We start from the raw sequence: 25,823 nt of genomic DNA, 5'->3' as shown, positions 1-25,823 counted from the left end.
TGGCTTCTATATTGGTCATAGCCACTGTCGCTATAGATTACTGCTGGGATGGAAGTCATGTCCTATAAGGTGATAACAACCATGCATAAACAAAGAACTAATAATGAAAATATCTAATAGGTGGAATCGCTTTGTAATGTGACATCTATTTAAAATCGTAGAGTTATTACGGTAATACTTTCTTGTATTCTATTTAATTTGGGTATAACTATAATCTCTCCAGAGCAGGAGTTATACAAAATTGCACTGCTCCAGGTCTATGCAATTATATTACTCCTACCACGTATGTGCTACATGACTTTGAAGCATCAAATGGCATTCTTTAAAAAAAAAAAAAAAAAAAAAAATTATGATCCGATCAGAGTTTAGTTATCATACGATTGGCTATATGTGAGACATATGGGTCCTAGTACCCCACACCTCACTTTCTATCATTTCCACATCTGGCTAGCTTTGCGAATTAGTACATTCTCCTTGATATAAATCAAAATGGTTGTTTAACAAAGTCAATGCCATGGTTTTAATTATCACGGGTGCCTAATGACACTGAAAGATAAACAGAATGATAAATTTTCTCATTCATATAATCGGCTTGCCTTTTTCTTCCATTCCATTATTCTATCCTTGCCACAGATACACATAAGTTCCAGTCGAAGACCGCATCCCTGTTAAGCCTCATGGCAATACATGTCCTTATAATTGGGGGAGGCACCGGTGGCCTTGCTCTAGCACACGCCCTGAAAAAGGCCAATACCAACATCACTTTCACCGTCTACGAGCGCGATCGCACTCGCACAGATGGACTATACGGGTATCGAGTGGGCATATCTCCCGAGGGATCTCGAGCTTTAGCCGCTTGCATACCGACAGGCCTGTTTGATATCTTCAGACAGACAACGGCTATTACGCCGGACTATTTTAACATGCTTACCGAGCAGTATGAAGAGCTACTCTGCATCAGTGGGTTTGGTCAATCTTCGGAAGATGCCGTGGGGGCGGAACGATCAGTGAGCCGCATGACATTACGACAACTCCTCCTCACTGGAATTGAGGACTCAGTGGAGTTCAACAAATACTTTACGCACTATCGCGTTAACCCGGATGGCACTGTAACAGCATTCTTCAAGGATGGCACAAGCGCCGTTGGTAATCTGCTGGTAGGCGCAGATGGGTCCAACTCCCCGGTTCGTCGGCAGTATCTGCCGCACGCTGTACTGAAGAATTCAGGGATCTACGGGGCTGCCATGAAGGTCCCGCTTACCGAAGAAACAAGACAATTACTGATGCCTCAAGTTCTCAGAGGGGTGACTATGGTTAATGCTCCTCATGGAGACAACTGCATTATCCACGTCATGGAGTTTCCTTGGGACCATCAAGGCCATCTGAAGCATAATAAGAATATCGGAGGAAACGACGAGGAGTTAATCAAATCGTGGCCGGGCATGAAATTCGACAACACCAGGGATTATATCCTTCTCGGTTGGAGCGCACACAGCCAACGATTGCCGGACGATTTTATGTCCTTAGATGGTCCGAGTATCTATGCTCTCGTACGCGAGCGCACCGCCTTGTGGCACCCAAATTTTCAAAAACTCATTAAGATAGCTGATCCGACTACCTGTTTTCCAATTAATATTCGCACGAGCGAGCGCATTCCACCGTGGACGAGCAGCAATATAACTCTCATTGGCGATGCCGTTCATACAATGACACCTGGTTTGGGTGTAGGCGCGAATACGGCATTGCTTGATGCGCAGATCTTGGCTGGGAATCTTATCTCCGCAGCAGAGAAAGATCTCGATATTGTCTCGGCTGTTGCTGACTATGAGGAACGGATGCATTCGTATGCATGGAAACGGGTGGAGAAGTCGCTGGAACGGTTCGATGCCGATAGCGATATTTATAAACCGGGATGGAGAGGGTGGTTCGCGATGACCTTGATGCGCAATGGCCTGCGGATAGTAAATTGGATGCCGCCTCTGAAACGTAGAATGGCTGCTGCGATTACTGCAGAGAGAGGAGAGCGGGATGAAAGAAAGGATAAGAGATGAAACCTGTACTTTTGCTTATTATGTCCTATTTTAGTTTTCGGTCCAAGGCGTTAGTTCTTAAGTCGGGATAAGAGAGAAAGGGAAGTAAATATTGATATTCCGCTCTCTAAACCTTAATATTCTATATTTTCGTAACAAATCTGACCTGAATTCCATAAATATATCGATCACAATGATTATGGACATGAGCCAAATATACATTAAATACTTGAGCGCTGAGAAGGTCCGTCACTGCACGTAGTTAGACAAAACTATGACCATTTCACATTGGTGTTGGAAGCCACTAGTTATTTCTTGGGATAGATTATCGCGAATAAAGGTAGAGATCAGAGCTGGAAGCTGTACTCCATATATCTAGCCCTACTTTGTAGCAAATCAATGTCGCAGCTCAGTAGATGTCTGCCATCTATCTTCAAAAGAAGCGGGAGGGAGCCATTGGGCCCGAATGGTAGTGCTACGGGTGCTAGCGCAGTACTTGTTGCACCGATGTAACATAGTTCGGAGAGTTAATTCCCTCTAGGAAGTCTTCTGAGGTCGATTTGCTGGGATACAAAGGAGCTCGTAGAGTCCCTGCGTTCCCCCTTTCGGTGAGATCTCTGATAGATGACGATATACCCTCTTCCCGATACTCGCTAGGAAGGCATATTTGCTGTTCGCTGGAGATGGACTGAACGCGCTATGTGAGAGAAGAAACAATTCGGAGATGACAAAATGCCACTGAAAGACCGCGCACAACCCAGTCCCTGAATTATCCTTATAGCTTGATCCCTCTGATATCCTGATGGGCTCCACAAACCAACAATCGTCAGGGGAAAGAGCATCATTATGGATCCTCGGTCAATTATTCCATTGGTATTTCCATTGATTAACTCATTAGCAGATATGATTGACTGTGCATGTCGCCTGATGCGCTCTCTGTACGTATCTGCCGCTTCTAACACGAGAGAAGAGAGAGAGAGGATCATAACACAGGCGGCATCGTACAACGCCTTGAGGGACACTCTCCCTATGTTTGGGTAGCTGTCTTCCCCAGGATGTTCCACTTGAATCCGGTGAAAAGGATCCATGGATTCAAGAGCCACACCGGGGGGCATATTTGGGCTTCCATCGGTGGATCTGAGCGAGAAGACACTATGCGATCTCAGACTATCTATTCGGGATGTGGTCAACTCTACCAGTGCCTTTAACTCTTCCATCTGGATGCTTGTCGCATCTCGATGTTCTATCAACTCTTCAGCGACGAATAGGCATTGTGTTAACAGGAGCAGAGTATCGACGAAATCATCAAAAACACTCTTTGGGTTGACGTCGAATGGAATAGACATCCATCGGGGTGACCCAAAGTGGGGGGTTTTGCTTTGAGCTATTGCCGCAAGGGTCTGACAGCATCGAGGTCAGCGTCAGTAAAATACAGTGCAAGACATAGCTGAGTTTACATACCGCTTGAAGTCTAACATGGCGAAACAGCTGATTCATAAATCCTAGTCGACAATTCTCAGGACCTCGAGCCTCTAGTATTACCGCCGCACCCTCCACATGTTGAACCCAAGCGGTAGGACTTGTTCCAGCCATGGTCTCAAAATGAATCAGCATTACAACGGCGCAAAGTACATCCTCGGTAAGCAGTGTAGCTCTCTCCTGCGGTGAGACGCTTCGTTGCAACAGCGAACGTAAATCCCGGAGAGATCTCGCGTACCACCTGTGGGATTCTGTCTGTATCGAAATGTCCTGAGCCTGCGTCCCGTAAGACAGCATTGATCCGGCACGGATCGAAAACTTGACCAAGGATGGCACAGGCGAATAAAGTATAATCGGGAGTTCATCAAGCCAAACTGGAGAAGGGACGCCAGGATCCGGTTCCTTTAGGTGACCGAATGATTCGATGAAGTGAGAGACGAAAAGTTGATCAAAACAATCAGCACGAGAGGGCTGAACATTAGAGGGTAGAGTGAAAGAGACACGCGGATCCGAACTCTCAGGCAGAGTATTGGAAGCCCTAAATGGAGAGTCAGACTCCACTGATATGTCCTGCGTGCCAGTGGACCTATTTGGTGGTGAGGTTAACATCGTGTGTACAAAGAATCGCCCCGTGCGGGCGCCGGAACATGGCAAGCCCATTCGGAGGCATTGTAAACACTGAGGTACAGACTGATCGCACTATATTGCTTGTTAGCGAACAGTAAAAACTATGACTCAGGGTATACACCTTGATCTTTCGCTGGCGGCATGTAGAGCAGCCTTTGCTTCTACCAGCCACGTTGACCATCGTCTGATATCTAGCCCAATGTTCCGTAACAGAGACGAGGCGATGCAGGGGCCTCCTTATGAATCAGTGTTTGCATAAATTGTGCCATGTGATTCTCGTCGCACAAATCCAATAATGGCGAAATTGCTTCGTCCTTGTAAAATTTAACATGGGTCGGATGATGGGTGCAGACAACTGAGTCAAGTTCCACACTAAATTTCCAGCCATTGGTAGCGTAATCTTGGCGTATTCCAATTGCCACATGCCAGCTGATATTACCATGTACAATGCTCTTATTTATCCAAGCTTCTCAATTTTTATACCAATGTATATTTCCTCGCATTTAATAGACCCGAATTTATAATGTTTTGAGGGGAGCTATCTAATGGGATTGAACTTTCACAATAGTCCCTGTATCTCCGGTAATAACGAAACCAAGTATACAAGAACAATGATTAGCACTCGATTAGGATAGGGAGCATCTAACTTTATATATTTATCTACTTCTATGAACTCAGAAATTGGACAAAGGCTAACCTTAATCAGTCAATTCCTTCAGCGGCCTCTTTCCCGTTGAACAGAACAGCGCCGGGTACTTCGCGTAGGGCGTTGGGGAATGAGAATTCAACTATAGATGAGGGACGTCCGTCATCCATAGGGTCTGGTGGCTCGTGGTAGAATTCGCTCTGCATTACATAGTACTCTCAATCGACAGGAGGATAGCCCCCTTCTTCCGGCTGTACGTAGATGAAACCGTACATGCCGTTCGCAATATGTACTGGCACTGGTACAGCTGCACAACGGTAAATGTACAGCCCCGGAAATAGCAGCTTAAACGTGGATGTCTTGATCTCGCCATCGGACGCCGTAGTCAGGACAGATCCACCCCCTGGTCCGAGTACAGTGTGATAGTCAACGTTGTGCGAGACCCAGATTCGTCACAGTTTGTTAGGGATATCTCAAGAACATCCCCAACGCTTGCGCGAATAAATGGACCGGGAACAAATCCATTCAATGTGCGTTGTTCGTATTTGTGTGTGCTTGTTAGCTGTGCGGGTTTTATTGTTGTTTCCAGCTGCCCCTCGAGTAGTACAGGGTGGTTTCTGTAGTTGGGGGAACTTCAGGTGCAGTAGCCAACATCGCCCTCTCTCGTAGGAGGTCTGATAATCCTAATGGTTCATATCTCTTATAATCCTTCAATCCGTCGTTTCCTGACCTCGGGGTATGAGATCCTGGTCTATCCCAATCACCAAATTTGGAGAATGTTAGAGACCTACTGTATTCAGTATGGTCACGTGGCCTCTCTTGGTCACCCATCTAGATACACAGCTCGCCTGAGCCCCTTGAATTGAAGAGAATCGTGCCTCGCGAACACCCTGATCTTATCACATGAATTCGGTCCACCCACAGCCATATTATTTGACAACTAACTAATAAGCTCTAGCTTATATAAATTATGACTAAGAGATACCTAGTTCGGCATGGTTCCGCGCGAATCAAAAACACCGCTCGACAAGCCACGGTCCACTCACTGGGATACAAATCTTCCCTGGCACCATGCTCCTCTTTCCACGCCGCCAACTGCTTGAAATCGGAGACCAACCATGGTGCCCTCCTTGGATCATCGCTTACATCCAATCATGCCTCACTAGCGTATGGAACTTGCACATCCCACCCTTCAGCAAGACCTCTCCCGCCGGCGTCGCCGCGAATGTCATTCTTGAAAACCTGCCAGGTACTTCGTCCTATACGTTTATAGATCTGTGCGCCGGCGCTGGAGGGCCATCTTCGACGATTGAGTCGATACTTAACTCAAGAACTCAAGCACAAGGATACCCGCGTGCTCGACTTGTCCTCACCGATCTGCATCCCAATTTGAGCCAGTGGAAGGCTATCGCCAAGAGGCAGGAAAATGTTGACTACGTCGCGGGACCTCTAGATGCGACTAAATGTGGGCGAGTGGCTTCACCCGAGGATAAGGAATGTCGAATGCTGAACCTATGTTTTCACCATTTCGACGATAAAGCTGCTGCGAGCGTTCTGCGCAGTGCAGTCGAGTCTGCGGACTCGTTTATGTATGCTCTTTCTTTCTTTTTTTCCCCCTTACATCATTTGAAATGATCCAGGGACAGTAAGTGGTAGCTGATACATGCAGAATCATCGAGTTTGCTCAACGGAATTTCACCTCCCTTTTGAATATCCTGGCGGTGACCGTCCTGCCCTTCATTCATACGATTTTCCAGTATTGGAACTCTCCTTTGCACCTGTTCTTTACATATTTTGTTCCGCTGCATTCATTTGTCATGGGTTTCGACGGCCTGGTTTCTACGATTCGGTGTCGCACACCGGAGGAGATTGATACTCTTCTGCGCCAGCCGGGTCTGGATCTCCACGGCTGGGAATTCCGGTCGGGGAATCGCATGATGATCATGCCGTTTTTGCATATGTATTGGTATATGGGGATTAAAAGGTCCGATCGATAGAGTACTTATCAGTGTCCGTGTCGGGCAACTATTCAGTATATAACTCTCATATTCACTCATATCCAAATGTCTACTCTTGGTGGCTGTGCATTTCTTTTCCTTTCCGCAGCCCCGAGATTCGTGCCTCAGCGTCCTGCAGTACATCAAATCCTATCATCTGCCGATATCGATAGGACATGATGAATCCCCAGTCAGTTTCCCAGGTCATCCCTGATATCTTCAACAGCAGGTCTCGTAGCCACTGCAGCGCTCCGTCGTCTAGATGGAACAATCCCCTATTTCTGACTGCACCCTGGACGTTCTGTGCGGTGCGTGGTCTGCGTATTGCCTCGTAGAGTTGAAGAGCCTTTTGAATTTCCCATCCCATGGTCTCCGAACTGCCACTAGCTGATCGGGATGCAACTGCATCCAGTAGAATCCCAAGAACGGCACCATCCTCGACTGCCATCGCAGCCCCCTGCGCCTGATATGGAAGTGTCGGATGACACGCATCTCCAAGAAGTGTAACCGAGCCCTAGGTCGTTGATAAGTCTGCATCATCTCACACCCGATGTGAAACACACCTTCGTCCATGTCCTAAGCTCCGGAAGATGACAAAGTTTCCATTTCAGCATCGACGGGATACATGAAATTATTTTCTGCAATCTACTCCTCTTAGAAACCGGCTGTGTCTTTTAGTATATGTCTTTTAGTATATGACTCACGTTCGGTCCCAACCCTTATACGCATGTTGCACTTCCACCAAATCACTCCACGCATTGTGCACCCCCAAGGGCATATCATCCGGCCGTATCAGAACAAGGTTATATTCTTTCCCGCCGCGCAAGGGATAAAATACGGCATGTTTCTTGGGTCCCAGCCATGAAGTGATTGCCATCCTGGCGCAGAGGTGGTTGATATCAGTGTCTGCAAGTGATTCGAGCTGTTCGCGCGAGAACGTGCCGCGGTAAGCTAAATCGCCCGTTTCGTCGGGTGGGTGCTCTTCACCCAGGATGCAGTTCCGTATGGTAGACCCGAGACCTACATCATACAGTTAATAAGGTTAATAAGTAATGGAATAAACACTCACCATCAGCACCGATAATAACATCTCCCGCTATTCGCTCTCCCCCGGCTAATATCACCTGGGGGCTCTCATAGACGACGTCTTTCACCGTCGCGCTTAGACGGATCTTAGCGCCGAGAGCTTTCGCCCTAGCGAGGAGAATCTCATGGTAATCTGCTCGGTGTATGATACTGCATGACATGGGTTAGACAACTCGCCGAATGGGTAGGGTATGTAGCGTACATCCACGGCGCTCCGTATTCCGGTATAAGGATCTCCCCAGATGGCATGGACGTGATTATTTTCCCATCGGCATATCGTCGAATATCAATCGTCTCGACTACCGTGCCTTTTTCTAGTAACTCTGGTAACAGACAAAGTTCATCCATGATGCGGGCCCCGTTCGGTGGGATTTGAATCCCGGCTCCTATCTACTCCGGTTAGAGTCTCATACTCTATTTTCAGACAGACATATACACACTGGTGATATTTCAGGGGATTTTTCCAAAACCGTCACATCCAAATTTGCGCGCCGACAGGCTATTGCGCACGCGAGACCCCCTAGGCCGGCGCCTACTACGATTACTTTCATCGTGGCTGGCGAGAATTAAGATGTGTTACTCTATGGAGTTAGTTAGCATGGAATTGCGATATTGCACAGATTTAAAGTCTATTGGGCGACAATACCTGTTTGGCTCAGTGGATAAATTTACCCCTCAGCATTAGCAGTCTTAGTCAAAGGTACCGCGAAGTTAGGTCATGTCGAGATAGGCAACAATAAATTGAAAAGTATCGGTTAAACAGCAAAACAGAACAAAAATAAGTGAAAAGAATAGTAAAACTAATGGTTGATGGATATTAAGATTGTCTATTAGAATATCTGCCACTGCTTACGCGTCAAGCTATGGCCGCATGGTGCGATACCTGCAGACATACGGAGTAGAGAGAGATCGAAATTCAGAATCCCAAAACCCCTAGCGCCTTGGCGAGCGCCCATCGTCATCCTTCCCCTCTTGAACAGTTCCCATTTCTTTAGATAGAGTGTATGTCGGAGAGAGCAAGTTGGCTACGGTGGTTGAATCAGTTGATTGTTATGACTATCGTGATAAAGATCCTTAGGCCACTGGCGTGCAACTGGTATAGTGTTCTTCTGCCAATCATTCCTTCCCTTGAGCGAATGATCATGACAAATCGATTTAATGGCGGAGCAAACTTCCACAAGGTGGCCACGCCCATACATAGAAAGCTGGCTTGTCCACTCAATCTCGTCCTCTATAGTACCAAAGTTATTTTTCTTCTTGCTTCCCAGGAAAGCACCGAGAAAGAGCTAGCTACAAGCAAATATAAAGAACGTTCCGAACACTGGTTAGGGTGTAGATACTGCAGCTTAAACGTGTCACTGAAATATCTTTCTTCCACTAACGCTAGAGGAGAGAGACGCCAGTCCATCGACGTCATCTCTGAGACACATTTCGACTTTTGATCAATGGAGGCGCGTTAGAACCAGCCGCTCTTGCTCGGAAGGTCCAGACTTTGGTAGCTCCCAACCGTCTCCTATAAGAGTCACTAATGATATCCATAAGATACCTGAGAAGAATATCAACCTCCATGTGGCATCTCTCACAGGCGATGACCTGTATCCCCGCGTGTGACCTAACGTGCGGCCATGCCCACTACAAAAGTACTACAGCATTTGTGACTTGAGCAATCCATCCGTAGTCCTTGGAAATTTGACCTATGCATTTCTTGAGACCTTAAAGAGCAATACTCCTGTGCCCATGGTCTCAACCTCAGCGTATCTAGGCGCTCGCGGTATTGTGGACGGCCTCCAATGACGTGCTGATATTATCTATTGCGGACATGTCGCCGACACTAGTCCCGTTATGGCGGTAGCGTGGTTCTGGTATAATTGGTTAGAGACCGACTACGACACACTGGCTGGGGAGCTCATTGCGGTCCATCTCATTGAATATGCTTCGTATGTGACGGGAGCCAAGGTTGCCGGATTTGACCATTATCCACTGGATAACCTGGTGGCACCGGGTTTCCCATAGCGGAGATCGCAACTGATGTTTCTGCATGAGTTGCAGGTGATTCTCTACCCGAATAGCTATGTCAGCGCGCATATACGGTGACGTGGTAATTGAGAATATCAGTGTTGATCGGTATGAGCTCTCTGCTCTACCTATTGTATGAGGACGTACTGACAAAATAGGGTGCATGTATCGGCATACGAGGAACTCCTTCCCCTCTGTTAACCAAGCCTGCAGTCTTCTATGCGGGGCGTACGAGGCCAAGCTGTTTCGAAACCCAATGGGCTACGCCACATCCCAGAACTGGGACCTGTCCGAAAGCAGATCCGTCATTTCCTGCCGGTCGTAGTGAAAAATGTTACTGAAACGCTGGAATTCCAAAGGTTCATATTTGTCACCATGTATACAACTGCGTTAATTGGTAGTATAGCATCGGAGTACCTGCATCTAATCCTGCATGAGGACACGTATCTACGAGTATTCATTGTCTCACGCTCCAAACTCGCCGTCGCAGCAGTTGCCAAAGTTATGAAGCAGATCTCTCTGAAACTCTTCTCCGGATCTCATAGTCGGGACATGCGCGCAACTATCCCCCGACCATCCCTCGCGTACTATCCCGCTTTCATCAAACAAGCCGAGGCGATCAATTTCGTTGACGGCCCAACCATCCAATCCTTTGATACCGTCATACTCCATGATACGAATCCCTTCCCCGCGGGAAAGCTTCGACCCCGAAGATGCATGAGTCCTTTTCTGTCCCCCGAAACCGCGTCGTCTTGGAGAAATCACCTTCGCGCGTCCAGAGACAAAATGGGAAACTTCAACTTTGGCATATTTGTCTCCACCGCGCTCGCTGGGATTGGTTAAGTTCGTTCATGGCAATTGAGCGCATGCACGTCCTCCTGGGCGAGGATTGGCACATGTTGTTTTTTATCAAGAGGGTTCAGTTTCCTCTGCTTTATGCGGTGCATTTTGTCGTCTATGGTGTCTTAGGTCGAGGTGTTAGTAGTTCTAGTCGATTGGATGGTTTTGGGAAGGGGTTTGCGGATTATATTTGGGATAAAGTCGTGGATGTTCCGGCGGAACGGTTGCCCTGCATGGATTAATAAGCATGAGATTGCTCTGCATGAGCAGTACGTTTATGAATTTCATTGAGGTATTTATTTTCTCGTATAAAAATGCTAATGGCTTGGTAGGTGGATTCTCCTCCCACCTAAAAAGTTGCCTGTCTACGGTCGACACTCCAGAGGACATCCGGATCCGTCAGGCTCTCCCTGCCTCGGCCAGCGCCTCTGAGGTGGTTCGAGAGTCGCTCCAGCAAAAGCTCGATGAGATCAATACCAGGGAACGGCCTACGTTTGGATAATCTCAGTTCTCAACTGGAACAGCAGAGCAAGAGAGCAAACCAGAGGAGCAGATAAAATAGCTGAATCTTCTTCTATGGTTGTTTTGTCATTAGTCAAGAAGATGGGACTTACCGACTAGCCGGAAACTAGATCTCATATCATCATCTACAACACTGCACTGCGCCCATGCACGATACCACGATCATCGGTTATGTAACTGTATGGGCAAATCCCAGTCGTAGCCTGTGAATTATTGGTTCAAATGGGTTGGTTGCCAACCCATTTTTTCCACAAAAGCCTAACTTTGTGGGCACATCCGAGTCGCAGCCTGTTAATTACTGGCTCAGATGGTTTGGCTGCCAACTCATTTTTTCCACAGTGTCTGGCCGCACTGGGAATGGAAGCCTTGGATCGAGGCCCGATATGGTATGCTCATACTACTTCGAGAATTACGCCAGAAGTTTGGGAAGCTTATTGTTTGTCATAATTGATTCAATATACTTCATTGTAACGGAACTGGAAAAGCTGAATCCCTAAAAATGGTGCGAAATACAATGATACTAATTCGCCTAATTCACCAGAGCATCCTCTTCTTTGTCGTCATTATACACCTCGATTTGCTTCTCCAACATCACCATACTCCCAACAACGTTTTTTATTCTCTCGATAACTTTCCTGAGGCCATTCACTTCCAATAGCTCTCTTATCTGGCGCCTTGCTTCAATGTTTTTAGTCGACTCAATATAGGAGTTGAGTGACATAAACATACTGAGAATATGTTTCTGTCGAGCCCGCTTCTCGCGAGCTGATGACACTGGGCTTAATTCCCACGCGTCAAGCTTTGAGAAAAGGGTACTAATCCAAACGAGCGGTGACCTACAACTGGAGGGGATGGAGAACTCCATGTTTCCAAATAGTCCGTCAAAATTATTGGGTGGGCCTATTCTATTCGGGAACATAGAGGGATATGGAGGATTTCGGTTGGTAGCGACATTATTCAGGTAGGTACTTGCAAGGTTGGCATAATTAATTTGGGCAGGGTCCGCGCGTGGAAAGACAGATCCAATCCCTAGATACAAGGGTGTGAGTCTGTACCGCCTCGTGGTGTGGAGCCGGGTTTACCTTGAACATTTAAGGACTGGGGCGTGGGCTGGGGAGTGATTGCTGTTTGGTTGCTTATAAGCTCTTGGGCCTTCTGTTGCTGTGGGCGCATTACAGATCGCAAACGTGCTGCCGGTGTCTTAAATTCGTCCTCATCAATACCCTTCCCTGTTGGATGACTCGGGTCAAATCGAAGCGACTTCTCAACAAGAATATCTATGGCCGTGGTGCACCATTGTAGCTCAGCCTGAATTTGTGCCACATCACATTGTGTTAATGCCGATTTGCAAATTTCATATTTGGTATGTGTTCTTTCTGCAGGGGTGTGATGCACTCTGTTTAAAGCTACTGGATCGCCGTTGAGAGGATTATCTAGCCCCTGAGGATTCCCAATAAGCTCCTCGAGATTGTCGAGTAGAATTTGGCAGCGAGGAATCAAAATATCGGGACGTCGAAATACATTGCTTGTGTCGGATGCGTTAGAGTTGATAGACGAGTTTAAAGCGCGAGGGTCATTCAAAAAGTGGTTGAGCGAGCAGTGAAGTCCAAAGAGTAAATCAGAAAGTTCAGTCACCACCGAAGTTGCTCTCTGACCGGCATGCAGCATGTTATATAGTCTATAAGCCTGTTGACATAGATTTATAATGTTTCCCGTTCCAAGGCGTGTATCTTTCTCTTGGATCTTGGGAATATCACGCGATGGTTGTCCCATGCCGTTCGTAGCCGGTGGTATAACTGACAAGAGATCCTTCGCATAAGCCGCAGCGGCGGCAGCTGCATAGGGTTGCCAGCTCTTATTCTTATGGGAGTCAGCATAATCGCTGATCCCTCGAATCACAACGCAGGGGAAGATGTTCATGATGCCAGCGGCTTCCATTTCAAAGCAAAGAACGTTTCCGAGCTCCGAGCTCAACTGGTCCCTAGTAATGCCACTCCTGATGATCTGATTACCAGAGGCGATGGTCCCATAATGAATCTTGACGCCTGGACATTTCCGGGGCGCACGTGCTACAAGGCAGCCTGCGTTACATAGTGCGCATGAAGGCCCGCCCACATGAGTATATGTTGACACGAACAACATGTCAGGCCCAGCATTGGCTCGCTGAAACTGTGGCAGGTGATCAAATGCGGATAGATATTTTGCGACCTTGCTTCGGTGTCTCAAGTGGTCTGCGCGAAGCTTGTTCAGGGCGGTTAACAAATTAGCAGGTGGTGCGTTGAGAAATCCCTTCCGTTTGAACCCTGCGACTGTCGCTCTTCCCAAGTCATACTGAATTACGCCACCATGCCCCGTATCTGGCTGACTGACGACAACATCGCCAAGCCGTATGTCGGCAGAGCTGGGGACCCCACCGCCCACACCGACTACCAACCCAACTCGGATTGCAGGAAATTTCGCCTTCATCTTCACAGTAACCGCGGCCGCCGAGTTTGTACCGAACTGCCCAGCTGGAAGACTAACGAGGACTATATTGTGCTGGCCTATTCTACCAAGCGTATATATGCTGTCGTCGCTGGGGTCGTATGGGAGTCCACCGTGCTCCTCGTCCAGCAGCTCCGAAGCGGCGGCGAGCTCGATCGGAAGGGCGCAGATCCATCCCACTGTATAATCCTCCGGACGAAACGTTCCCTCGCCGGCGGAAAGTTTAGCATCATGGCTTTCAGAGCCCTTGACAAAAGGTGGGGTTTGTTTCTTGATATCATAGCTAACTTTCGAAGTCTCCAACCCGGGGGAACCAAAGGTCTCCTCAGGATCGAAAAAGTCAGTCATAGAGGTGTGAATTTTTCTCTTTTGTTCTCTATAGGTGCAGAGTTAACGGGTTCATATGAAAAGGGGGTTTCCAGGTGTTGTGGAATTCAGGGGAAAATGATGCGCAGAGAGCTATTCTATCTGCTACAGGCCCTCAGCCATACTAGGAAGTAGGTGTCATTCGGTGGAAACACCAGGAATCGCAGAATCTCAACCAACTGAGCCTTCTAAGCGGTTCCCTATATTCTCATTGAGGTGTTCTACTGTCTAAAGGATTCAGGGGCTGAATCGATCGTCAGATATTCCACACCGCCAAGTCAGGTGGGTTATAGTGTTTCCGTAACACCAGGAGGGCTGTGCTGTGCCCATAACTGCAGATAACATGGCTGTTCATAGACCTTGCCATAATGATTTGTTGGGTACCCATAGGTTACCCGGAAACAAGCAAAGAACCCAACGCCTCATATATGACGTTAATATATTCGAAATTCTGAAAGATTAATAAGTTGTATATATTACCGTTGTTTATTATTCTTGCCGGGTTTTGGGTCGGCGGTCTTAAGCTATACATGGCCTAGAATCATGTGATCAAACAGGGGTAAACAAGGCCAAAATAATCATTGTAAGAGCCAATATACTCAAAAAAAAAGGCTTGATAAACTCAAGAACAGATTATTTAAGACCTTCTACGTATCGTATTCTCTTTCCTATTTGGGACTGACCGAGTATCTGACAATAACATGTTCGGTAACAAATACCAAGAGCCAATAGAAGGATTGCTAGAGCGCAAGGCTGATTCAAATTTCAGGCTGCGATGCGGGGAAATTGGGATCAAGCCTTGACCGTCTGGCACTTATATAACTAATGTATAGTTGACTTAGTGTCACGGGTTAAACCCAGTGTGGTGCTCAGACTGAGGCCAGTTAATAACTATCCACCTTCCAGCCCTTCCAGACTATTCGAGTGACGTTGTAGCCAGCATTAAGACATAATGGTTCGGGTCACCATCGACAATTTAAAGAGAGAGGGTAAGACGGAGCTCAGTTGCTCGATACTGGATTTGCCTCCGCAAACAAAGTTGTCTCAGATTTCTTCCTTGCTCCCAGGTGAATGAGCTCTACTGGTGAAACGAGAGTTGGACACCTTGTGATTGCTAACTCTATGTAGGTTTTGCCCAGCCAGCATACTATATCCGATATGTCCCAGGTAGCAACCGCAGTGTGAAACTAAATCCAGAATCGCACTACATGCTCAAGTATCCCACCAAGAAGCTTAAGGTGTCTATAGACAAAGCTTCCAGTTTCGGTGAAGGGTGTATCAATATCGACGACTCCTTTCTCCATTTTGCAAACCTCGGTTGTGATAACAAGCTACTGACGGCAAAACCCGAATATAGTAAATGGGGTTTAGTCTCTGTTGCTCAGAGTGAACGGATATTGGTGGATGACTGTCTGGAGATTATCTTTCATCGCGCCCTGCGCATGCCGGATGATGACAAAATACACCCACTACCAGATTCACGCGGTATATTCCCCCTGTTTAATGTTAAAGCTTTTGCCTCTCGGCTACCAGTGCACATCGCGGAGCGCGGTGGGGTATTCTTTCCAATGTGGCAGAGAGAAGCTCTTTGGATTGAATTTAACAATCGTAATAAGGATAATAAATACGCAATTAGAGTCAACGTTGGTCACATTAATGCTTTAAGTGGCCGAAATATCTATGAAGTGACAGATAAACAGGACTACGTGGTTGTCCCAGAGCAACAGTGGCTTGATGGCATTGCCGTGGGCCCGGGAATTGTACGCCAATTTGTTTCTATGCCACGTAAGCCATCTCTACCACGAATCTATACACTGCTAAAATTTTTGCTTAGTGGGTGCTGGATATACCGTTGAAGGGCAGGTTACTGGAAAGGAAAAATTCGGCAGTATTCAGATAGAAGTTATTCCTCCTTACAAGGATAGAAATTGCTACACTTTCACCCACACAAGCGAGCAAGGATTGCCCATAGCTATGTCGGAGCTGAACACCCCACGGGACTACCATCTTAAACATGGTGATGAGGTTGTGATGGCATTAAATCCATCCGGGCTCATGGGCTATCCGAGGGTTTGTGATTTCCTTGATGACGATGAAACCCTCGAGCAAATAGAAAGCCTCTGTATAAAGGTTCGTGACCTTATATGCAGTTTGCAACCAAGGAACGGTTGTTGATTCTAAGGATTTGCAGGCTGGTTATGTGGAGGGAATTCTGGCTTCTAATGGTCTATCATATTTCGATCCCCTGACCTGTGGTTCCCCCGAGTTGGAGACTCCGAAAATTAGATATGATATCAAGGAATCAACCCCACCTTTTGTCAATGGCTCTGAAAGCGATGCTGATAAATATGGCGCCGTCGAGGGAATATCTGTGCACTCTTCCCGTAAGAGCCAGAATTCCTTGGTACCCAGCAGGACAGCGGGTAATTCGGTGCTGATCAGCCATTTAGAAAATCGACCGGATATGTCCTTTAAGAGCTATGAGGACCCACCACATGAAGAGCGCATTCTAGAATACGACTCTGGCATGTCCCTAACCAGAAAGCGAAAACGCGTGCCCGGCTCAAACGAGCCTCCAGCAGAGACACATCCAATTTTTAATGCTCAACGCTTAGGTGAAAAGTCAAAAAGTGCGCTTTCATTACTACTGGATCCTGATCCGACCCAATCCGGCGAGGGGAACTCATCCCCAGATGCTTCATACAGCCCTTCCAAGAAGAAGCCCCTCGAACATCCCCCGTTTGGCGACGCCGTTAAACAAGAACCGGAGTCTCCCCAAACTTCCCAAGCATTACCAAATTTCGTCTCGGAGAAGAAATTACCTTTGACCAAGTTTATCATACCCGCTTCTGAGGCTCCAAGACAGGATTTACTGCCCGCTCTGCATTCACCAGACAACCAGCATACACTACCCTCTTTTCAGATGGCACTAGGTCTTCCCGATGTGTCGAAAGATCCTGCTGGACGTCCAAATGGGTCATCCCCGTACCATCTTCCCCCTGGTACAGCCACGTCACCACCAGTCCTACGGAGTGAACTGGCTTGGGACCCGCAGCGCCCAGGGCATTTTGGCCCTCAAGTTCCCCCCAGTCCGTACTCGCACTGGTCCCCTGCGAGTACAAAAGATCTATCGACTGTGTCCTTACCTACGTCGCAGAGCTCCTATTGGCGGCCTCCCAAACAGGACAAACCCTACCTTAATCCCGCCGCTACATGTGCGCCGCACTCTGGACCAGTTGTTTATCGAGACACATGTCCCTCTGCAGCTAGTCCTTGCGGGTGGGCACTATTTGATATACCTGCGCAGTACAATGGGATTATCTCTGCAGGCACTTCCACATATAATTATCCAGAGTGCACTGCTGCCTCCGAGACGGTGCGCTTTGGGCTGGATCCCGGGCCTAGCTATAGCTATACTAGTTCTCATGCAAATGTCTATTCACAAGCCGAAGAAGAGAACACACTATCACACGTTTTTAACAGATTTTCCAAGAAGGCGCTTGACAAACATAGAGGTGATGAAACATACGACAGCACTCAGAATAGACTCCAGGAAATGGGCATAGCGGCAGGTGGTAAACTCATGCAAGACATCGTGACTGACAGATCAGACAGGCGGATCTGGAATAAAGCGAGTGCTAAATTACTTAACTTCCAAATTCTTCACCCACTAGACTTTGAGACACTAACACATATCGTGCCTCCATCAACGCCAATTACAGCGGAGGAATACATCAAGGCCGAGCTTCCGTTTTTCGTGGTAGAAGAGGACACAGACCAGCGACTTGGCGGGGCTGCAGCGCTGACTGAGGTGAAAAGTATTAGTGCCATGGACAAGCATGTAGGAGTGGACAATGCTTCCGATAACCAGTTCGACCCCTTGAAACCGAAAAGGTGTGGCACCTGCGCTATAAGATTGCGCGATTGCATGTAAGTCTTGTGGGAGCTGGTACTAGGGACATGATATTTATACTAACTCTACCTCGTCTAGCGTTCGGCCATGCAACCATCAATTCTGCTATGTGTGTATTAAGGCTGTGGCGTCGTCCAGTAAAAGCGAACCCGGCGACTGCAACCGAAGCTGCTGTCCACTCTGTTCAGCGAGTATCCATCATGTTGCAGGATTCTCGGCTCCTATGAATCTACCCGGAGAGGAAACGTTGAAGGTCGACGTGCCAGTCGTTATGTTGGAGGTTCAAGACGGAAGGATGGAATTTGGGTCCATCGCGCATATGAGGATATAAGAACTAGCAGGGATAAGATTAGCATCGCTGGCAGAGGGCATGCAAATGGCAATGTTATTTCCTCTTCCACAGTTGGTGGTTGCCATGGTATATCTACCGCCACATTATCCGCTGTTACACTCGCCATTTGTGCAATATATTTTGCTGCCTTCCCCCCTCAGTTTGCCAACAACGTTCTAGAATGATTAGATAGAAATCGTATATACTCCCTGCATTTTGAAACTATGACAAGCGGCTCCAAATTCCCCGTTTCGGGACATCTACCTCCCTCACCGTTAGCACCCAGGGCTCCATCGGCAAAATTTCCTGCTCCGATGGAGATCTGATCATAAAATATCATGATGGCCGTTGTTGCAAGTGGACCTGACAGATGGCAGCAGGAGTGTTACGTTATGAAGCATATCATAGTGTCGCAGCTGAGATACCTACAGTACTATTTCCCTCTTGCCCTGAATCAACTATTTTGTCGGCAAACCCTTTGTCGGTAATGTCCTCCATTTGCTCCGGTACCGCATACCCGCCAACATGCAGCCAATATCTTAGAGATATCGTACCTCGAGCAAATAAGTACTTCCTCGGTACCCCCAGAGCAGATATTTATGTTACAATTTGGTTGTCAATAACCTCATATCTGCATCCGGGGTCTAGGGTATATAGAAGTGGCTCTCTCTTGTCCGGGTGGACCCCTTCATTGGGCTCTCTTTGTCGCCCGTGAAAACCAACCAGGTTTGGTGTATCAGGTTAAGGGAGACGCGGAATACATGATATACCTGCCTCCAAGTCGTTTGGTCGATATAACCAACTCTGCATCTTTTTTGAATATGTATCAATTGGCTGTTATGACTGAGCAACAGGCTATGGTGGTGAAACAAGCTGCAGACAACGAACCTCTCCTCGGGCACCTAATCGGCGATCTGTCAGGGAGAATTTCCAAGGCTGGACTGTGCGAGTTATTACTAAGTTGGTTGAAAGAGGGATTGTGCCAAGCGCAAAGCTTCAAATGGCGAGATCTATGATGCAACCAGTTTAAGGCTGGTCGTTGACTGCAGCCGTTGATACTATGCTACACAACGTTTCTCCTGTCCACGCTCACTTCCTTTTTTCCCCACTTCCGCTTTTTTCCGTTGCAGAGGGACATTGTTTCACTCTCACGACTTATTGTTGTATTGCGAGATCGCAATTTTTGGTTTCTTGACGTTTGTTCTCTGTTGCTGTGTTCAGAGGTTTATGTAGTTAGTTTTTGCGACGTTCGGCTCATTGGTCTACTATTAGTCTCCATTTTTTGAACTGTGCAGCCTATATGTTTTGTTTGTCCTATAGTGCAGAGTTTTCTCCACATGAGGGAATATTTAGGTCACTTGCTTCAGAAGAACAACTTGAAATGGACACCTGCGTAAGATGGAGTAACGAAAGCCTTGGGGAAGATTTCGTAATTTGTCGCGTGGCCGTGATAGAACGAACTTGGTTTGCCTTACGGCCAAGGGCAGCACAGCCACGGGCGATGGCAGCTACCCTCAAAATCCGCAAGCGACCATCCACTGTGATATCCAATAAGAAGAAATAGTTTAGCGCTTGTGTCCTGAAGACACCGTTTCCGATTCCACATTATCCGCCTGAAGAGGAGGACCACCGTCGAAGTATGCGTCTCGAAGCTCAGATATATGCAATGATCGGGGAACATCTTCTCGTGCCTAAGATGATTCACTGGGACCAAGAAACCTGCTGCCTTACGATGCAATACCTAGCGAATGGAAATCTCAAAGAGTATATTCAACACCATCAGAACATATCGCCTCAACTTCGACTACGATGGAGTAGACAGCTGCTGAAGCGCTAAATGTTCTTCATGCTCTTCAAGTTATACACTGCGATCTCTCACCAGGGAACTTCCTTCTCGACTTTGATCTTAATGTGAAGATTGCTGACTTTGGCGGCGCTTCTCTATGCGGCTCAGATCCATCAGCTACTCCGGCAACAAGGTTTCGACACCCTGGCTACGATTGGAATGCCCCTCCGGTATTTGGGGGTGACGTGTTCAGTCTCGGGTCTCTAACTTTATAATGACCAGTTCTTATCCATACGGGGACATCCCTAGTGACAAGTTGAGAAGCTCTATGAAGTTCAACAATTTCCTGATGTGTCCTCAATCACTTGTGGAAATATTATCATGCAATGTTGGCGGTGAGAGTTAGACTCGGCTCATGCCGTACATAACTCCCTAGGAGCCATTGAAGGAGGGCTTTCGCTATAACTCATTTTGTCCGTTTTCCCGTACTTCACCCTTGTCGGCCAGGAAATTTAACCAACAAACTATCTGGGTTCACCGAGTGTTGTGTTCTGCAAAGCCCTCATCTCTTTGGTTTGGGCACTCCCTTCGTGTGATCGTTTGACCAAGATTCTCTTCTTTTGGATCTCGACAGGTTTGTCCGGTTGCTGCGTAAGCGGTGCATCCTTCTGTAACTAAAGAATAGTGCTGACCCGGAGTCAAAAGACAAGTGCGTGCAAAGTTTGCCTTCTTCTGGCTCTGGAAACTGCCGTAAAACAATAATAAGCGTGAATTTTTTTCACGCACTTCACGGTGAGTTTTCCAGCCACGGTGACTCTGCCAGCAACACACGAGGCGCCCTATAAGACTGTCGAGAATTAGACGTTGTGTTTGTCGCCCGTCGTGAATAATCTCAATGAATCTTTTCCCATCTGAAGTGGACAAGATACTTGTTGGGCCTTATCTTTGTTCATCATTATTCATCAGACAAAAAAAAAATTCCCTTCTCTGTATTGAATTGTTGGCTCACTCTATAAGGAACAAATAAAAATTAGTAAACTCGCCTGTGCATTCATCGGAGCAGTACAATAATCAAGGAATGAGCCTCTCGATTGTGGATTGGGATGGTCCCAGCAACAACAATCGATGACGCTGGTTGAAACACGAATGAATCAACGGCAGCTTGGCTGATCAGCCTAACGGTCACCCCTAACGGTCACCCCTAGCGTTCACCCACTCACCTCGGTCGCGCGACTTCAGGGCAGCACTGCTCACCTACTATGTACACTTAGCTGCCCACCTGGGGATTACAGCATAAGGCCCACTTTAGCTTCGTACACTTCGATGCCAAGAAGTGGATACTACTGCCAAGAGTGAATACGACACGAAAATCACCATTTTAGAATCATGAAGAATGAAATTATTAATCTCTGATTTCAAAGCAGTGACTCAGTTCTTCTTATCATGTATTTATAAGGTCATCAATTCGAACTCCTGTACAGACACAATTCAACCTCAGAGACCAACTCAATCTCAAGATTCAAACTCAAAAATCAATATTCGACACAACGGTTCAATACCGACTATCATACAAGAGAATGGCGAAATCAGTCAGTATCCTCGGCCTCGGTGCCATGGGCACAGCACTTGCTTCGCAATACCTATCACACAACTACAAAACCACAGTGTGGAACCGCTCTCCGGAAAAAGCCAGACCCCTCGTTGACAAAGGCGCCAGCCACGCATCAAGCATCCCCGATGCCCTCCTCAACGACCTCATCATCATCTGTCTTGTTGATAACCCCTCTGTGACACAAACTCTTACCCCGGCATTATCATCTCTGACTGGTAAAACCATCGTCAATCTCACCAACGGCACTCCGAACCAAGCTCGTGAAATATCCTCCCTGGTTACATCCCACGGCGCACGATATATTCATGGTGGAATCATGGCTGTCCCTGCTATGGTTGGCACCCCGCATGCTGTACTTCTGTACAGTGGTGAATCTGAGGAGACTTTCAACACTATCCAGGGTGATTTGACCCTCCTCGGAGCGCCTAAGTATCTCGGGGCTGATGCCGGGTCGGCCTCGTTACATGATCTCGCACTTTTGTCGGGGATGTATGGTCTTTTCTCTGGATTTTTCCATGCATCCGGCTTGGTGAAGTCCAAGGGAACATCAGTGTCTGGGTTCCTGGACCTATTGAAGCCATGGCTAGGCGCGATGACCGCATATCTGGGTATATTGGCCAAGCAGATTGACGAGGGAAAGTATGAGACGGAGGGGTCGAATTTGGCGATGCAGTTAGTGGCTATCCAGAATATTGTGGCAGCTGGCGAGGAACAGGGTGTTTCGTCCGATTTGATTTTTCCAATCCGAGGCCTCATAGAGAGGGCAGTGGCAGATGGACAGGGTAAAGCTGATCTGTCAGCGTTGATTGAGTACATGGGTGGGAAAAATTAGTGATACTTCTATTGTATTGTTGCTGTTATTGATAGTATATTCACTGTAAATATGGTCGATCATCTTATCAGCCTAATATGCTTTTATTTATACTGTAGAAAAACCTATATGCTCTTAAGATGATTCTTCTCGCCATAAACAGGTAAACATATTATATGAAAGCCGGGTTAACTCGATTTTAAGTGCGCAATAAATATAGTTCATAAAATGAGATTCCATATTTGGTGAGTGGGATATACTACTTAGTAGATTATATATAATCCGGAGACTTGGGCCGCCTTCTATATATTGTTTTAGTGTATCCTGCTAATCTATGAATTTTATCTATAAATGTTTCACTGAACATTGAAATCGAAAGGAACCTCTAGAACCCGTCGTTATACAATACTGATAGATTATACCCAGTAAGTATCTCTATCATTAAATTCGCACAGTAGCTCGGAGATAACCAATTTTGTCTATGCGTGAATCGCAGAAGTACTTCATCATCCTGATTATTTCACTAGATCTCAAGTACTGATACTAATCTGAGGACTTTGGAAGATATATTTGTCTCAGAGTATCTACTCATGGTCACCATGTAGCTGTGAACATGTGTATTATTTCCACCAGGTGTGAGAAACATTTAGTATTTCTTCTCGATTACTATTAATCACTTGAACCTAATGCTACTTTGTAATACCTGGAGAATAAAACTGTTCTGACATCACGGGGGGGGAATGTGGAGGATTCGGGTGACAACAGTTGGATGAGTCCGTCTCGGCCGCCGCGGGACCGAGATGCCTTTATCGGCACCCCCACATTTCCTGCTTCCGCTGGGACACGACAGCTCCAAGAATACACTACAGTATGTACACTACAAGAACTCCATTGCATGGAGCCGCGGACCCTCGGACACAACAATTCCTAGGAAAGTTCAAAGATGCGCGGTACTGGGACAGCGTGGTAGATATGCCGAAGCTGTCATACTCCTCAGTTCCACGTCTGCAATGAAGGGATATATACCGCTTAAATCTCTATCACTCTGAGAGGTATACACATTCCATACCACCTCCTCTAACTCTTACCAGTATGTCGTTCTTCAAGTCCCCCAAGCCCATCGTCTTCATTGGCGCTGCTGGTGAGATGTGCCGTGTTGCCGTCGAGCGCTTTGTGACCGCTAGCGAAGCCCCTCTTGTCCTTGCCGATATAAACACCCCAGTCCTGGAGTCTTTGGCCGCCAAGCTCCCCTCTGGACGGGTAACGGCAAAGAAGCTGGATCTGTTCGACAACGCCGCGCTGAATAACACAGTCCAGGATGCTGCCCTGGTGGTGTTGGGTGCCGGTCCCTACATACGGACCTCCGGACCCGTGCTCAATGCATGTCTTAAGGCCAAGGTGCCGTACTTGGACTTTGACGACGATGTCCAGAGTACCCAGGACGCCTTGGCACTTCATGAACGTGCCAAGAAGGTCGGTGTGCCGTGCTACATTGGATGTGGTGCGTCCCCCGGCATGTCCAACGTGATGGTGATGGACGTTGTGCGGGAATTAGATACAGTGGAGATCATTGACATCTGCTGGCTGGTCGGAGACGAGCGAGGCTCGACGGGAAAGGCTGTCTTAGAACATCTGATGCATATTGCCGGCGGCTCCTGCCTTACCTGGGCCGACGGTAAGCCGACTATTAACGAGTCATGGGTTGAGACCACGTATGCACCCATGCTGGGAGATGGAGAGATACTCCTTCATGAAACTGCCCATCCAGAACCCGTCACTCTTCCCCGTCTGTTCCCCAATGCGAATCGGATCCGTTGCGCTGGTTCCTTGGCTCCCGCTCCATTCAATGGCATCGCCCGTGGACTTGGCCAGGCCGTCCGTCGCAATGCCATCCCCATGAAGGAGGCGGTAGATTTCCTATTCAAGCTGACCAACGAGGAGCCATCCGTGGGCAACATATTCGGCGAACTGACGGCGGCCTTCAAGGGCGGAGACATCACGATCAACGAACTCTTCCAGCTACTCGGACACCTGAACAACTCTTTGAGCCCGTGGCGATACGCACTGTGCGGCATGATCGAGACGATTTGGACGGGAGAGTGCACGACTGGAGAGGTCTTGAGCTTCCTGGTGGACTCGGCCCGTGGCAAGCGCGTAGAAAACAAGGGTGGCCTGCTAGTTCGCGCCGTGGGCCTTCGCAATGGACATCCTGCCACGGTGACGAAGCGCACAGCCAAGTCAGGCGAGAACACATTCTTGTCCAAGTCTATGGGAACCTCTACTGGAACCGCAACCGCCGCGTTTATGCTGCTTGCTCTTGACGACGGTCTCATACGCAACGGTGTCTACGCCCCTGAGGACTGGGCTGAACCCGAGAGATTCTACAAGGCGCTGGAGCGTCTTGGGATCCCGGCTGATGAGCTTGTCGAGAGGGTTTGATGATATCGTGTGGTACTGTTGAGTTTATGAGACATAGTCCGAGAATTCGGTTTGATTGATGATTCAACATCTTTGTTCAGTGGAGAAATAAGTCCTTTGAGTAAATTGATTGATAGAGCTGAGTAGTTCTGCCAATGCACCCTTGTAACGACGAGTTGCTCTCCATTCATTGGAAGTGGGCAGTATTTGTAAGCTACTTTCAATTTGCTCTTGACTGGAAGAGTAGGGTTTCATGCCTCTTGTGCTCCACAGACTAACTCATTCGAGGCTTCAGTGTTGAAGCAATACCGGACTCATATGAATAACAGTGTGTTTTATGCTTATTTGCGTAGGGTAGGAGGTTGGATTAGATGTCTTGTATACATCAACAGATTTGTTTAATTTTGCTATTACTTGTCACTGTTCTAGAGGGCTACTTAGTTAACTAGAGACGAATGTACATTTTATCCAGTGGCAATTTATTACCATGGACCATAACTGGATAGAGCAATAATACCGAGTGCCCTATAGACTATTAGAATAGCATAGCAAATGTTTAATTTGACTATTATACCAACTCGTGAAAATGTCAGCATAATAGGCTGGCCACATGACCTCATAGCTAGCTTCATCATTCGGGTGACACTTTCAGTACACTGATAGATCAAGAGCTATTGTAACTTACTTGAACCAGTAACATCCGCCTGGTAAAACAGAGCAGAAAGATAGCAGCCATACTTCATCACCGGAAGCCCGTCCCCATGCGGGGCGATGCAGGGGATGTATGGGTTCCGCGGACCCGCGAGACAGGCTACAGCCGACATAGATCGCGGCCATATGATGCTCACGCAGAAACAAT

General features: G+C 47.4%; 10 protein-coding genes across 10 annotated transcripts; 7 read left to right on the top strand and 3 right to left on the bottom strand.

The window, feature by feature from the left end:
- Window positions 1-677: 677 nt before the first annotated feature.
- ATNIH1004_008156 (FAD-dependent oxidoreductase) lies at window positions 678-2,051 on the top strand (the record flags this gene model as incomplete). The annotated part of the gene is made up of 1 exon (XM_033572769.1): window positions 678-2,051. The coding sequence occupies one exon, from the start codon at window positions 678-680 to the stop codon at window positions 2,049-2,051; it is 1,374 nt and encodes a 457-aa protein (XP_033423321.1).
- Window positions 2,052-2,514: 463 nt separating this feature from the next.
- Window positions 2,515-4,118, bottom strand: ATNIH1004_008155 (uncharacterized protein; the record flags this gene model as incomplete). Its single annotated transcript, XM_033572768.1, has 3 exons — window positions 2,515-2,718; window positions 2,852-3,430; window positions 3,492-4,118. 3 exons carry the CDS (start codon window positions 4,116-4,118, stop codon window positions 2,515-2,517), a joined length of 1,410 nt encoding a protein of 469 aa, XP_033423320.1.
- Window positions 4,119-5,853: 1,735 nt separating this feature from the next.
- ATNIH1004_008154 (uncharacterized protein) lies at window positions 5,854-6,779 on the top strand (the record flags this gene model as incomplete). Its single annotated transcript, XM_033572767.1, has 2 exons — window positions 5,854-6,371; window positions 6,452-6,779. The coding sequence occupies 2 exons, from the start codon at window positions 5,854-5,856 to the stop codon at window positions 6,777-6,779; spliced, it is 846 nt and encodes a 281-aa protein (XP_033423319.1).
- Window positions 6,780-6,849: 70 nt separating this feature from the next.
- On the bottom strand, window positions 6,850-8,416 carry ATNIH1004_008153 (putative salicylate hydroxylase; the record flags this gene model as incomplete). Its single annotated transcript, XM_033572766.1, has 6 exons — window positions 6,850-7,293; window positions 7,343-7,355; window positions 7,484-7,799; window positions 7,849-8,015; window positions 8,068-8,255; window positions 8,306-8,416. The coding sequence occupies 6 exons, from the start codon at window positions 8,414-8,416 to the stop codon at window positions 6,850-6,852; spliced, it is 1,239 nt and encodes a 412-aa protein (XP_033423318.1).
- Window positions 8,417-9,707: 1,291 nt separating this feature from the next.
- On the top strand, window positions 9,708-10,724 carry ATNIH1004_008152 (uncharacterized protein; the record flags this gene model as incomplete). The annotated part of the gene is made up of 4 exons (XM_033572765.1): window positions 9,708-9,867; window positions 9,935-9,989; window positions 10,040-10,046; window positions 10,095-10,724. The coding sequence occupies 4 exons, from the start codon at window positions 9,708-9,710 to the stop codon at window positions 10,722-10,724; spliced, it is 852 nt and encodes a 283-aa protein (XP_033423317.1).
- Window positions 10,725-10,983: 259 nt separating this feature from the next.
- ATNIH1004_008151 (uncharacterized protein) lies at window positions 10,984-11,223 on the top strand (the record flags this gene model as incomplete). Its single annotated transcript, XM_033572764.1, has 2 exons — window positions 10,984-10,990; window positions 11,054-11,223. 2 exons carry the CDS (start codon window positions 10,984-10,986, stop codon window positions 11,221-11,223), a joined length of 177 nt encoding a protein of 58 aa, XP_033423316.1.
- Window positions 11,224-11,772: 549 nt separating this feature from the next.
- On the bottom strand, window positions 11,773-14,075 carry ATNIH1004_008150 (5'-methylthioadenosine/S-adenosylhomocysteine nucleosidase family protein; the record flags this gene model as incomplete). The annotated part of the gene is made up of 2 exons (XM_033572763.1): window positions 11,773-12,272; window positions 12,326-14,075. 2 exons carry the CDS (start codon window positions 14,073-14,075, stop codon window positions 11,773-11,775), a joined length of 2,250 nt encoding a protein of 749 aa, XP_033423315.1.
- Window positions 14,076-15,045: 970 nt separating this feature from the next.
- On the top strand, window positions 15,046-18,027 carry ATNIH1004_008149 (uncharacterized protein; the record flags this gene model as incomplete). Its single annotated transcript, XM_033572762.1, has 4 exons — window positions 15,046-15,082; window positions 15,222-15,878; window positions 15,928-16,223; window positions 16,285-18,027. 4 exons carry the CDS (start codon window positions 15,046-15,048, stop codon window positions 18,025-18,027), a joined length of 2,733 nt encoding a protein of 910 aa, XP_033423314.1.
- Window positions 18,028-21,700: 3,673 nt separating this feature from the next.
- On the top strand, window positions 21,701-22,567 carry ATNIH1004_008148 (NAD(P)-dependent oxidoreductase; the record flags this gene model as incomplete). Its single annotated transcript, XM_033572761.1, has 1 exon — window positions 21,701-22,567. The coding sequence occupies one exon, from the start codon at window positions 21,701-21,703 to the stop codon at window positions 22,565-22,567; it is 867 nt and encodes a 288-aa protein (XP_033423313.1).
- Window positions 22,568-23,638: 1,071 nt separating this feature from the next.
- Window positions 23,639-24,985, top strand: ATNIH1004_008147 (saccharopine dehydrogenase family protein; the record flags this gene model as incomplete). Its single annotated transcript, XM_033572760.1, has 1 exon — window positions 23,639-24,985. The coding sequence occupies one exon, from the start codon at window positions 23,639-23,641 to the stop codon at window positions 24,983-24,985; it is 1,347 nt and encodes a 448-aa protein (XP_033423312.1).
- Between the last annotated feature and the right edge of the window lie 838 nt (window positions 24,986-25,823).

This window comes from Aspergillus tanneri (genome assembly GCF_003426965.1).
Source record: "Aspergillus tanneri strain NIH1004 chromosome Unknown AapTan_6_pilon_pilon_pilon, whole genome shotgun sequence".
In the NCBI taxonomy this organism is placed as follows: Eukaryota; Fungi; Ascomycota; class Eurotiomycetes; order Eurotiales; family Aspergillaceae; genus Aspergillus; species Aspergillus tanneri.
Note: the sequence above shows the minus strand (reverse complement) of the source record. Positions and strands in the feature narration are given on the sequence as shown.